This window comes from Fopius arisanus, unplaced genomic scaffold (assembly GCF_000806365.1).
Source record: "Fopius arisanus strain USDA-PBARC FA_bdor unplaced genomic scaffold, ASM80636v1 scaffold00004, whole genome shotgun sequence".
Taxonomy (NCBI): domain Eukaryota; kingdom Metazoa; phylum Arthropoda; class Insecta; order Hymenoptera; family Braconidae; genus Fopius; species Fopius arisanus.
In genome coordinates this window covers 2,055,210-2,068,117 of record NW_011887743.1, presented here as the reverse complement: position 1 = coordinate 2,068,117, position 12,908 = coordinate 2,055,210, and the positions used below count along the sequence as shown (strand labels likewise).

At 37.5% G+C, this 12,908-nt stretch overlaps 3 protein-coding genes across 6 annotated transcripts; 1 reads left to right on the top strand and 2 right to left on the bottom strand.

Annotated features, from left to right (window-relative positions):
• Nucleotides 1-76: 76 nt before the first annotated feature.
• On the bottom strand, nucleotides 77-4,254 carry Hem (Nck associated protein 1 Hem). The gene is made up of 2 exons (XM_011315351.1): nucleotides 4,137-4,254; nucleotides 77-4,073 (listed from the first exon to the last, which is right to left on the bottom strand). Exon 2 carries the CDS (start codon nucleotides 3,898-3,900, stop codon nucleotides 532-534), a length of 3,369 nt encoding a protein of 1,122 aa, XP_011313653.1. The 5' UTR covers nucleotides 3,901-4,073; nucleotides 4,137-4,254; the 3' UTR covers nucleotides 77-531.
• A 321-nt stretch (nucleotides 4,255-4,575) lies between these two features.
• On the top strand, nucleotides 4,576-7,276 carry Rad17 (Rad17 checkpoint clamp loader component). Its single transcript, XM_011315345.1, has 6 exons — nucleotides 4,576-4,740; nucleotides 5,180-5,736; nucleotides 5,904-6,205; nucleotides 6,385-6,665; nucleotides 6,881-6,999; nucleotides 7,084-7,276. The coding sequence occupies exons 1-6, from the start codon at nucleotides 4,720-4,722 to the stop codon at nucleotides 7,184-7,186; spliced, it is 1,383 nt and encodes a 460-aa protein (XP_011313647.1). The 5' UTR covers nucleotides 4,576-4,719; the 3' UTR covers nucleotides 7,187-7,276.
• Nucleotides 7,242-12,054, bottom strand: LOC105273106 (zinc finger imprinted 3-like). 4 transcript variants are annotated; one of them, XM_011315346.1, is made up of 7 exons: nucleotides 11,923-12,054; nucleotides 10,462-11,119; nucleotides 10,061-10,288; nucleotides 9,766-9,966; nucleotides 8,857-9,528; nucleotides 8,390-8,422; nucleotides 7,242-8,239 (listed from the first exon to the last, which is right to left on the bottom strand). In XM_011315346.1, the coding sequence occupies exons 2-7, from the start codon at nucleotides 11,098-11,100 to the stop codon at nucleotides 7,973-7,975; spliced, it is 2,040 nt and encodes a 679-aa protein (XP_011313648.1). In that variant the 5' UTR covers nucleotides 11,101-11,119; nucleotides 11,923-12,054; the 3' UTR covers nucleotides 7,242-7,972. The 4 variants fall into 4 exon arrangements, with proteins under 4 accessions (XP_011313648.1, XP_011313652.1, XP_011313651.1 ...); XM_011315350.1 differs by having other exon boundaries at nucleotides 8,875-9,528; XM_011315349.1 differs by lacking the exon at nucleotides 11,923-12,054 and adding an exon at nucleotides 11,496-11,702.
• Between the last annotated feature and the right edge of the window lie 854 nt (nucleotides 12,055-12,908).

The window sequence follows — 12,908 nt, the reverse complement described above, 5'->3', positions numbered from 1 at the left end:
AAGAACTAAATAAAGGAAAATACATTTTACATTAGGGCAGGTGTAATTATTATCATCAAATGAAAACTCAACACAATTTGGCACCAATACGCCTTTATTATTATTTTATAAACTATTGTAAAATAGTTTTAATTTACATTAAAAATGCTGACTACATTGTTGATACATCACGATATCGTTGATCTTCTCCTAATTTAATGACATGAGTTCCTATGATTTCAATGAATGAATTAACAATTCGTCGAGTATGTTTATCAAATTAAATGAAAAATTATTGAGAAAAAAAAAAATACTGCAATATAAAATAATATTATGCTATGGTGACTCTATTATTACAATATACGCGTGATTAAATATTGATATTAAAAAGAAAAAAGATGAAAAAAAGTCTACGTGTTCTTGAGAAAACAAAAATAACGCTCTCAATACTCAATTTACCACCGATTAAAGAAGAGGAAGTCTTTGTATAATTGCAAAGAGTTGATTAAGGGACGGTTACCCGAATAAAAATAGTAAATAATTAATAATAAATTACGCTTGTGCATTCTCGAGTTTATAAACGTCATGATAGGCATTACGTATGAGTGCATATGGAAAACAACTTTCCAATAAATCCATCGTCAAAAAGGGTGACTCCTGGACAATTTGGTCTAGCAACAGGTAACTCGATTCACGATTCCTCGTCGCCTCCTTGTCAGTTTCCTGGCCAAGTCTAAGTAAACTCGACGACGCAAGAGCCAAAAATTCCTTCATTCTGTCCTCAATATCGTTTTGCCCGCAAATTGTGAATAATGCTCCAAACATATTATTGATCGCTGTAGCCATGCAATGAATATTATTCGAGTGTCCCTCGAGGGAAGCTCGATAGAATGAATTCTCATTGCGCGCTAACTTTGGAATAGAAACAGCAACGAACACCATGAGCAGACAAACAAGTAGATGCTCGTCCTCGTCGACATCGGCCTTTTGGCTCCTCAAAGCAGCTGTCAAGGTAGGATCAACTTTGCAAGTTAATCCAGCGGCAGAAGTCATCTCAGAAACAACTCGCATGGGATCGCCGGAGGGTAAATGATGTCTGAAATCGAGAATCGAGCTCAAAAGAAATGGAATTCTCTCCTCAAGTACATCAACAAGTGCTGATTGCGACAATTGTCTGAAGCTCAGTATAACTCCGATGATGGTAACCCTCTGGAGTACGTTGTCGACCTGCTGGAGCCTCTTGAACTGCTCTTTCATAACTTCGGGCTTATCAAAATTTGTCCTAAGTGCAACTAAAACCTCCTTATTCCCAGCGACAAGTTTCTTGAGCTCCTGCACTTGACTGGCGATATGCCACATGAGTGTCTCATTGAGCATCTTCATACCATAAGGTCCAATCAATTCAGCGAGAGCTCGGAGCTCATTTATATCGGAAAATTCCTCAGCATTGAATGGAATAGCCCCCTCAACCGAGAGACTAACAAAAGCTCGTTGATTTGGTGAATAGCATATATTACCAGCGCTTACTCTCCTCAGCAAAACTTCAGAATACCACTGGGTATAGAGAGCAGCAATTGTCTTATCTCCATGACTGTCCAACGCTTGAGTTTGCTGGAGCAATGCGTTATTGAACACTCGTGTTATATCGATGTGCACATAATTCTCAACCGTCTGGAGGACATTCATATATGCCCTCACACTTACAAACAACTCGGACGGCTTGGCTATTTCATTTGCCTCCGGATTAAACATTACCATCCCCACCAAGGCCCTGGCAAATCTCGTCTCCAAGTGCTGATTGAGATATTCACGAGGTGCAAACGTATACTCCCACACATTGATAGTGGGACAGTAATTAATAGCATAGCAGAGCTCAGTCAAGGCCATGTGAAGTTTATCCATTGTTGTGAGCTCTTCGCGTGTCTTTCTATAGCTCTCAATACCAGGTTTGTGTATTTCATAAATATTCTTCTTATTCTTGTCCTTCTTCTTACGATTAACAACCTGTGAGATTAATTGAGCACAGTGTTTGGCAAGTAACTTGTCGCTCATATTGCACTGTTCGTCGCAAATTGTCGTAATAATATTTTTCGCCTCCTTAGCCATTTCATCGAGAAACATGTTAACAACGGAGAGACTCCGCTCGCGTATGTGATGCCGTTCTTCTGGACAAAGTTCGTGTGTGCAGCTCTGGAAGTGACTGCATATCAGTGGAAAAGCCACGATGTAGCGATTCTGGGCTGGAAATTCCAGACACATGTGAAATTGATCCTCAAATATTTTACTATAAAAACAGAAGATCGAGAGGTCTGATGTTTCAACAAGCATTTCATCAAGATTATCCACCATTTTTGTGTGAAAAACTACAGTATCCATGAAGCAGGCGAGCTCACGATTATCCATGAGATTCATATTGCATTTCGAGATGGACATGTAGGCTTGAAGTCTCACCCAATCTAGTCTCAATGGTCTGAAATCGAATAATTCATTCTCCTCGACCTGCTTAACTGTAACACTGGCTATTGTCGAACAGAGATCACTGAGAATGGCGCCCTCGTCCTCAGGACAGACCGGCAGATTCTGAATCATCTGGTGGAGGGCTGGAGCATCGAAACCAGAGAGAAATTGGACATAGTACCGTTGGAGTACTTGAGAGTATTTTCTAACGAGGGCTCGCAATTCCTCGCAATGGAACAGCAATTCTGGAAGTTGACGATCAACCAGATCTTCGCTCCCTCGTCCTTTACTCTTGCCTTGGGTTGGTGGATTATCTCCGTGTCTGAGAAGCCAGAGAACTTCGTCTCGAGAGTGGGACAAACCCATGAATACCAGGAGGGCCTTTGGCCCGAGCAGCCCCGGCTGATCCGTCAGGATGAGTCCCAATTCTTTTAACGCTGTTCTCAGGAATTTTCGTCGTTCTCTGTGTCTGTACCCAGCCTTCTGTATCGCTTGAGTATAACATTCTTTCACTTCGGATACTCTCTTGCCGTATCCTTTTATCCCCTCGAAAAATGATTGGATATACTGATGAATATAAATCACTTCATCTCGAAATAAAGCTAGTACCCAGCCAGACTCCAACGCTGTTGTCCAGAGTTTATTCGGCTGTTCTTGCGCTAGGAACGAGTGACAAAGAGCAAATCCTAAAATCACCCATCTCTCAATTCTATCTAAACTCAGGGTTTCACAGGACATAGTGTCTGTTGCTGCTGCCTTGAGTATCTGTCCAGGACTGCCAACCAGACTCAATTTCTGGTCTGCACGCCACGTATCCGCTGAGAGATTTCTCCCTGGATAAACATTCCATAGAGATGTCAGTGCATTTCTCAATAATTTGGAATGTGGAACGAATTCCTCCGAGAGTTTTTTCAGTGGCAAATCATAATCCATGATCATTTGACCGAGTCGAGGGAAACTGTGGTCCGACTGGCTGTGCACCAACTCATGGGCAGCATTAAAAAGCCCTAGCACAGCTTTCCTATCCTCAACTTTTGACAAAAGTATCATGAGGCTCACGTATGTGATCACGAGGTCCAGATACGCTTTTGTCAGATCAAAATTTATTGTTATATCCATGTGCACACCACATGCATCCATTGTCGTTAATAATTCACACACATTGTCCTTGAAATCCAGGAGATCGACGAATGTGTAATAATACAGCGATAGGGATTTGATAATCTCATTTCTCAGATTTGTTATCGTCTGGAGTCCTTTTACATCGATATTTGGAAATTTTCGAACAATTGTTTTTATTGATGACTCGAGTGTTTTATCGGATAAAAATGCTGGCTTTGATTTAGCATCACCACAGGCTTTTTTAATGTTATAGATACGGGTGAGCATTCCAATTCCACGATCATTGAGAATTATCAGCTTTTCAGCCAACTTTTGTTGACTCGGAAGTATCGGACGTGCCATACTCGTCACTTGATTATTACTCACAATATTTTCCAAGGATTTGACTCTCTCATTCACATCCCTCTCATATTCTCTTTAATAGGCTTCTTCATTGGGGTTAAGCGATACGAGACCCCACCCTGGGTTACGAATGCGCCGGATGCGATTTGATTGTCGTGGACGCTCCAATGTCTCTGAAAATCGAGAATAATATTCAATTAACTCCCCAAAATTCCACCAGCCATAACTCAACTCACATTTTTTTCATTGCATACTGGTGATCGTCGAGATTGTTGCGATCGTGAATATTACATGGAAAAATTACAAGTGACAGGTTCACCCGTGTACACACAGGCCACACACGTATACCATATGAATAAGAAATTATTTTCAATGGGTCATGGACTTGAAGCAGATGGGAAAAGGACAGGAATGCTACCTGGGTGATAGAGATCAATGCAGCAAGAGGGTAGCACAAGGCTGTACCCTCCTCCCTGTGTTTTCTGGATTTTTTGGGAAAATCTGCATAATTATTATAAATTATCATAAATTATTATCATCCGTACAATTCAAGATTCAATAATGAACCTGAAAAATATTTTTTTGTGCAATTTGGGGGAAATTCTGGTGAATTATAAGCAGTGTTGCAAACCCTCCACCAGAACGAGAGCGCACTTCACTGCGCATGCATCCAAAATGGACGCCGACCAGAGAAAAGCTCTGATTCTAAAGCTCCGGAATCAATCCTCTCAGAAGTATTCCCTCAGTGTTTTTTTCATTACCGTAACGACCTTGAGAGTATGAACATAATTAAAAGGACACAATACTAAAGTGTCAAAAATGATTCCTATGAAAAAAATGGTTGGTTATGAAAAATTGATTGGAAAAATTGTCGCCACGAAATAAATGCATGGCAGTTGACAACAATATAATATTCAGAATCATCGCCTTTTTCATTTGTCAACTGGCTAATGTTATTGTCGTTATCCAAGCCAGGATTTCGTCGAATTAATAATTTTTTTAACTGTCTCTGAACTTTTGACGTTTTGAACTCGCTTTGAATTTTTATATTTTTATATTTTTTATATCTCATTTGTTGTTGAAAGGAGAACCGAAGAAATTTTCGAATCGAAAATCGAAGCTGAAGTAACTTCACCCCCTCCCCCTTTATGTAATTGATTATTGATAGCGAATTTTTAATTGATTTTATTCGAATATTGGTATTTCAATTATTTGTCTCGCGGTGTACATTCTTTTAAAGAACAGGATTTATTATTAATAATTATGATGTTTTTTAAAGAAAAATGAGAGCGGATGGGCCGACCTGGGCCTCAACTTTTCACTGGCAAGAACAACGTCATCGTCAGCAAAAGCTGAAAAAACCGTAGAGAATAAAATAGAGACTGATGATGATAATTTCGAACTCTTCGATGCTAAATCGAGGAAAACGAAAGATTTATCCGGAATATTAGAGGCTTGCAGACCGACAAAAGCTGCAGAATTATCAGTAAGTAAGCAGAAGCAGAATGAGATCGTAGAGTGGTTAACTTCTGAAGCAACAACAGGAAGGTCGAGGATTTTGCTGCTCTCCGGGACTTCTGGCAGTGGAAAAACTATCGCTCTTAAAGTATTGGCTGAGGAACACGATTTTAACGTGATTGAGTGGATCTCTCCAATAGACTCTGCGTATTCTAACGATATTAAATATTTGAATCAAAATGATAAATTTGTGGAGTTCCTTGTAAGAGTCACGAGGTATAACTCAGTGTTTGGCAGATCTAGAAAACGTCTGCTACTCGTTAAAGATATTCCCAACATCTATTTTATGGATACCAATGGTTTTCACGAGGTGCTGAGGTATTTTAATCAGAATAAAACTATTTTTTAATTACTTTCAGTGATGAAAGAAGAAAAAGCAGTAGTAGTAATTGTTCTACTCTATGCACAATCCTTTCTTCGTTCAAATGAAGTTTTCAATTGAATAAAAAATACTCGATGATAATAGGAAAATATTTTTTTTACAGACAGTATATGAAATTGGGAAGGCAGCCACTTGTTTTTGTCTGCGCTGACTCCGAAAGCAGTAGAATGATGTATTCGCTATTTCCACCAGAGATTGTTGAGGAATTGGAAATCGATAGGATTAATATTCCTTCTACTACTCCCACTGCCATGAAAAATATGTTGAAACGTATTTCGAAAATTTTGAATGCAAAGTTTGGGGATCTCATTGATGTGACGCAGAGTGTTATCGATGAAGTTCTCTCTAACAGCATCGGAGACGTTCGGAGTACAATTTTGAATACCATTTTTGCTTCTCTAAAAGGTAAATTACAAATATTAATAATATATTAATAATTAATATAAATAAAGCGTATTCTAAAATAAATTAAATTGCAAATGAAATACAAAAATTAAATTCTTCAATAAAAATATCGCATGTTCACCAATTATATTAATTATTCTGAAAGAAATTGGGGTCGTCCTGAATTTGAATTTTTCCAGTTTCAAATGATGGCTCAAAAAATGATTGCGGAAGTCGAGAAGAAAGTTTGGGACTTCTCCATGGCATTGGGCGCGTCATCAATCCTAAGAGAATAGTTGATGGAAATAAATGGAAATTTACTCATGATCCTGATGATATTGCCGCATACTTCAGATCACAGTCGAGGATTTTTTTCAATTTTCTGCAGGAAAATTATTTGAATACAATGGAGAAGATCGAGCAGGTGGAGAGATGTGCCGAAATCTTGAGTCTCGCTGATACAATCAGTATTGAATATCGAGTAAATTTTTATTTATCATTTGGTTGGGTATTAAATTATCATAATAATGAGGGATTTTACAAGGGAATACTTTGCCTGTAATTATTGATGATGAAAATTTCACATCGTGTGTTTTTGAGAAACCCGTGAAATTTTAGAAACGATTCAAATTTCTTCGTCAATCTTTCCAGGATCATTTATTTTCCATAGATTTTCATCAAAGCTTATAATTTCAGGAAGCCAATTTGATAAACGTCAATCTGTCAATGTGCATTAGAGGAGTTATGGTAAACAATGAGAAGCCGTTGACCAAATGGAATCCAGTGAGAAAACCAAAAAGAGGGGATGCAGAAATGTAAGAGTTTTCTTCAGATTCTGAGTAGGACAAAAATAATAATAAGTCCGTGAAACTCGAGTTTATGAATTGATTATTTTTCAGGCAAAGAGATACGGGAATTGCGGAAGAACAATTTTATACAAAAATAATTAACCCAGGGAAATATCCGTGTGATCTTAATGTAGATTACAACGTTAAGGAGTGATAACTCCAGTGAAATATATAAATAATGATGATTAATTATCAAACAAATGTAAAAATTCTTGAATTATACACTTTTATATTCTTTTGTAAATATGACATCTTTCTTACATGTTCCAACCACGGCGAAAACAGGAAGTACCGAGTGAAATTGTTGAAACAATGAAAAATCCAAGTAAGATCAAAATGATTGAGACTGATTAATTATATATTGATCATTGAAAAAAATAAGTTTTACAAAGAATTGCCAGATATCATTTCTGAAAATGAAAATGCTTATCTCAAAATTGCTTATTGTTCACATAATTTCAATAAATTTTCTCATACGTTAAATATCCTTCCTTATACTTCATAAAACAAACCACGATTACTAAAAAACCAAAACGAATTTCGCAGTAATTAATAGTTTTCTTTAATTCATCGTCATGGGATTTTAAATTGAACGAGGGAAAATTTTGGATCATTCTATTTCCATATATTCCAATACTTCAATACAATAATCCAAATGAAACATCTATGTCGATAAATGTTTAATTAAATCATTCGTATTCTTTATAAATGTTTTTTTTTTTCAATCACACTAGTAAATGTATTTAAAATGTTACATCAACATTACGTTTTAGTTTTTCATCAAGTCTTCAGCTCTTGACTTTCACATCAACATAGTTCATGTTATCCTTCAATTAATTAATCTTTGAAGACATTACGAATTCCGGTAACGTCTGTAACTTCGCGACGGTCTAAATTGATGATTCATCGACTCAGCGCTCAGCGAATCATTGCCCTCATCTCAGGCCAAATCGTCATCAGGATCACTGCTTACAGCACCCCTGTACATACGCTTCCCATAGGTAGGGACATGCTGAGTTTCGTACATTTTACGATTCTCGAGATAACGTTTGTAGTTATTCTCTCGTTTTCGCCGCTGCTCTTCAGCCTGTTGCCTCAATTTTTCGGGATTCATGTGAGACGTCACCATATGTCTCGTCAGTGAACTCATGAATTTGTAAGTGATTCCACATACGTCGCAGGATAATATCTCCTGGTTTTGTCCTTGCTGTAATTTAAGAAATAATTATCTTGGATTAATTTCAATTTAATTCCACTCTCTCCGTTTCCACTACAACATAAATTTTTTCCACAAACAATTTGACTCTCTTTAAACATGAAAAATTAAATTAAATCTATTAATAAATAGAAAATCCACCTGATTTTTTTCGAATGATTCTCCTCTTGATGACTACAGAAAAACAAAAATGAAAAGAAAATGAATTAGAAACGTTTTCGATTATGAAATGGTTAATTAATTAATTATTAACCCATATGTACTCTATTACTACGTCAACGAAGTAGCCACAAAAAATATTGATTCGTGGACTTCAATAAAGATCACTTCTTTCTTTCTATTAAAATATTTTTCCGAGTGTTATCCCCAGAATTTGTCAATTGCATTATTGTTAATATGTGGACATACAGAATTATCAGGGCGATACTTGCCAGCGAAACTGGATTATGTTAACCAAGTAATTACATAAAAACAATTAAGAATTAAAAAAATTGAGGAGTTACTTGCCACAACCTATCACATCCTCAAATAATGGCAATGCCATAATTTATGAGAATCCAGTACACCCCATGGAGCCCAAAAAAACGGATAAATACTATTGAACTTACCACAGCTTTATCACGTACCTGTTGATGTACGAGCATGTGACGCTGTAGATTATTGAGACGATTGAATTCACGTCCACAGACTTCGCAATCAAACTTTTTATCAGGATCATGATTCTTCTTGTGCATCGACAGATCGGTGGCACTGATGAACGTCTTGTGACAAATGTCGCAGGTGTGTGTACGTTGCTCAGCAGCAAGATGGGACTGTTCGTGTTTTTGGAGTGTTGGCTTGTCGATAAATCTACGACCGCAGTAGATGCATGGTAGAGGTTTAGAGTCAGGATTGTGCTGATTCATGTGGCGACGGAGGGTATTGGCAGTTGGAAACTGCTCATGACACTCGAGACACTGGAATGGTCGATCTCCAGTGTGAGTTTTTCGGTGTTTAGCCAATGAATTTTGATCTGGAAAACGTTTGGGGCACAAATCGCAAGGGAAATTTCGCACTGTAATATCTTCCTCGCGTGCATGCTTCAGCCTGTTATGTCGCAACAGTTGAAATTGAGTTTTGAAACTCTTTTGACAAATTTCACATTTTAGCGCATCTGTCGTTGGAATTATTACTTGAGTCCTCTTTAGGCCATTTTCATCCTCAGAGATGATTAGGGAAATCGTCACAGTGTTGTCTTCATTATCTACGTCATTGTTCACGATAGCTGGAGATGGTGGCTGCTGGAGAACGGTGAAAGCATTTTTAAATACGATTCATAATAATTACAGTTAGAATTTTTCTTTAGAGTTAAAAATTGGGATTGAATACTGGAAATTGCAATGAGTCAAGAAGTAATCGATCTTGACCTATTCAAATTTATTTAAAAAAATCATTTGAAAATTCTTTGCAAGTACCAGAAGTACTTGATAAATTTCCTGAAAAAATAAATAATATAATACAACTATTTGTGTGCTCACCTGTCTATTAGAAATATTTTCCAACTGTTCAACGTTCTCATGAATGTCCTTGTTCCTTCCTTCCGCATTTTCTTGTTCATCGCTGCTATTACTTGCAATTGCATAATTACCATCCTCCGTCAAGTAAACCGGCTGCATTTGTCCATTCTCGTCCTTGAAGAATAACTGTCCATCTTCATCTTCATGCAAGAATATCTGATCCTGCGAAATTCAATATCGAAGAAGATCCTGAGTACTATAATTATTATTTAACGAAATAACCGAAGAATTTCATTGATTTGCTCATTACAAACACCTGTGGATTTTCTTCTTCTCCCTGTTCAGCCATAATAATCTCGTTAGAGCCATCCCACTGCTCAGGCTGCTCCAGGTGTTGTTCCTCGGGTTCGACAACGGGTTCCCCTTCCAATTCATATTGTTCACCCTCGTTCAAGGTATGAGCAACATATAATGTCCCCATATCATCGCCTTCATAATAAATTGTCCCTTCGACTGGAATGGTATCTTCCTCTAGTCTTTCCATCTATAAAAGTCAATAAACAATTAATTATCTGAACATATTGATCTAGTTTGGAGGACCACCAAAATCGTGGCTATTTAAAATCTAAAAAACTTCACGAACAATAAGCGAATAAATAGAAGAATAAATACAAATACCAAAGAAGCACAATGAATAAATGAAGCGTTGAATTTTACCTTGATATATCGAGCATTAGCAGCTCTTTCTTCCTGATTCTGTTTCTTGGACCCCAGAACAGTGTAAACCAAGTCATTGTCAACATTTTTTACGATTTCATGTGGATTATCTTCATCATCATGTCTAGGTATCGTCATTTCTCTCTCGTACTCTTCCGATGCTCTACCCTTCAAGCTCTCCAAACTCTGTCCTTGCCCATTTCCATTGGAAACTAATTGATTTCCGTTAACCGTTGCTCTCCTTGAAGCAACACTCGCCTTGGGTGCATCGTTAGTGTCCAGAGGATCATTCTCCTCCTCCCAATCTCCTTTAGTATCGTAGTTCCCAATTTTCTGTGATTTTCGTTTCTTCTCTGATCTTGGTACCTCCGTTTCTCCCTCCTGACTATCTTCTTGTGATTCTATCAAGTCTTCAACTTCAATCTCTTCGGCGGCGCTTTCAAGCTTCGAGGTATCGTCATCCCCTTTTTCATCACCATCTTCCCCTTCTACCATAACAATCTCTTCGATTATTTCAACAATCTCTTCAACCTGTTCGCTTTCCTCGTCCTCAGCGTAAATGATTTCCTCCTCTTCTTCCTGTTCCTCAATCACCCCATCCTTGGCCTCTAGAATCGCCTGCAACTCCTCCACCTCCATCTTGAATCACCAGAGCTTTCTAAAAAATATTAATAAATCCATTTACACCAGATTATTTATTGAAGCTGAAGAAAAATGTTGTTCCCCTGCTAATTGATCTGCATTATTAATTTTTATATCAATTTCTCTCAGATTCCCTCACTAATGAGTAAAATCGATAATCCTCACATGTCACAACCCTTTCCCTGTTTTTCAACACTCAATAAACACCAGAACATACCGAAAATCTCTCCATGAAGCTAAATAAACCATTTAATATAGCAACAACCATCACCGAGATAAAAATCGAAACTTTGCTCTTCATGACAAAAAAAACGGTCCAAAGTTCTCTCAACAAGCTTCAGGAGTACTGGAAGTGATGGGTAAAAACTTGCAGAGAGAAAAAATAAATTTACTTCAATTATTCCAAGAAATATGTCGAGTGAATTCCGGACAAATAAAATTGGTTATGGAGATCGTTGAAATTTACTGCAGCGACCAATAGGGCGCATGATGAACGTGTTAGTCTGTATTCGGGCTTGTTATGCCCCTGAGAGGATGAAGAATGATCGCGAACATCCTGGGGCCCACAAAATCCTTCTGATCTCCCATCGAAGCCTCAAACACCTGATCGATTAATTAACGAATGGAAAATAAACTGTTTACATTGGCAATTGAAATTGTTGACGAGAAGGCGGCTAACCAGTCGGTACGGGAAAGCCTTGCATTTATCAACGGACAGCAAAATGGCTACAAGGAACCGCCGTGCCCGTTCTTTATGGGAAATGGCTGTTTTCTACAGGCGATCAGATAATTAATTATCATATTGAGATATTTACTCACCTCTCTCTCTTTTACTCGATGAATATTCGGAGCGAATCAATGACGATTTAGGAGATTTTGAGGGAAACTTTTTACTCGGTCGATATGCAACCAGCGACCATTCATCTATCCAACGAAATGACGCCACCATAATTTGAGGAATGTTTATCGATGAAATGTTTAATCTCCCTCTGTCGTCAATTTGCTCTCGACCAATCGGCGAGGGGGAAGCCTAGGGAATTTTTTAAAGTGGTATCAGCTCTGAGCGGACGTACTTTTATATGTCAGTTATTCCTTTTTTATTTGAAGAAATTATGGGAGTCATGTTACGAAAAATATTTTATGGGGATTACATGTTATGAGTGTACGTGAAAAATATTGATTAATTTGGAGTTTATAATTTATGGATTTTTTAGGCTGGCTGTGACTCACTAGGGAATTATTTTCCAGCGCAAGATGGCGTATTTATTGGTCAAACTGATCTGCAAGTGCGGGAATAGTTTGAATAATGTAATAATTATGTCACGATACTTGTTTGAAAATTTTGAATTGTTCAATTTTAGTGAATATCTCCTCGATTGTCATGCGCCCCTGATACTTTTTCAAAAATTTTGAAATTTAAAATTTCCTAATTTCTGTGAAAAGATTCGACGGGGTGAATTGTATTTTCCGCGGTATGAATGCTCTTTGATTTTATTTGTTTAACTGAAATTTAGCCGACGGTAAAACGTGCGGAAGGGGGAAACCATATCTTGTGGAATTTCAATGAAAAAAATTATTCAATATGTTGCAGATATACCACTAATAAAATTATAATTTCAGAATGAGCGTGTTGTCTTCATGGTAACGTGCTTGCCTACCACGCCGACGGCCCGGGTTCGATCCCGCCGTCAATCATTTTTTTTTTTAAATAATTTCAATTTTATCTTTTTTTAATTGGTTAATCAATCTAAATATCGTTTAAACACTGAATTTTTGAAAAGCGGAAAGATATCCTGTGAAATTGA

Excerpts from the sequence above, each read along its gene's own strand:
- Hem (XM_011315351.1), bottom strand. The coding sequence starts at position 3,900 with ATGGCACGTCCGATACTTCCGAGTCAACAAAAGTTGGCTGAAAAGCTG.
- Rad17 (XM_011315345.1), top strand. The coding sequence starts at position 4,720 with ATGATTCCTATGAAAAAAATG. Across the intron at positions 5,737-5,903 it reads GGTTTTCACGAGGTGCTGAG|ACAGTATATGAAATTGGGAA; the intron begins GTATTTTAATCA and ends TTTTTTTTACAG. Across the intron at positions 7,000-7,083 it reads AAAAGAGGGGATGCAGAAAT|GCAAAGAGATACGGGAATTG; the intron begins GTAAGAGTTTTC and ends ATTATTTTTCAG.
- LOC105273106 (XM_011315346.1), bottom strand. The coding sequence starts at position 11,100 with ATGGAGGTGGAGGAGTTGCAGGCGATTCTAGAGGCCAAGGATGGGGTG. Across the intron at positions 10,289-10,461 it reads CTAATGCTCGATATATCAAG|ATGGAAAGACTAGAGGAAGA; the intron begins GTAAAATTCAAC and ends TGACTTTTATAG. Across the intron at positions 8,240-8,389 it reads AATCATTCGAAAAAAATCAG|CAAGGACAAAACCAGGAGAT; the intron begins GTGGATTTTCTA and ends CTTAAATTACAG.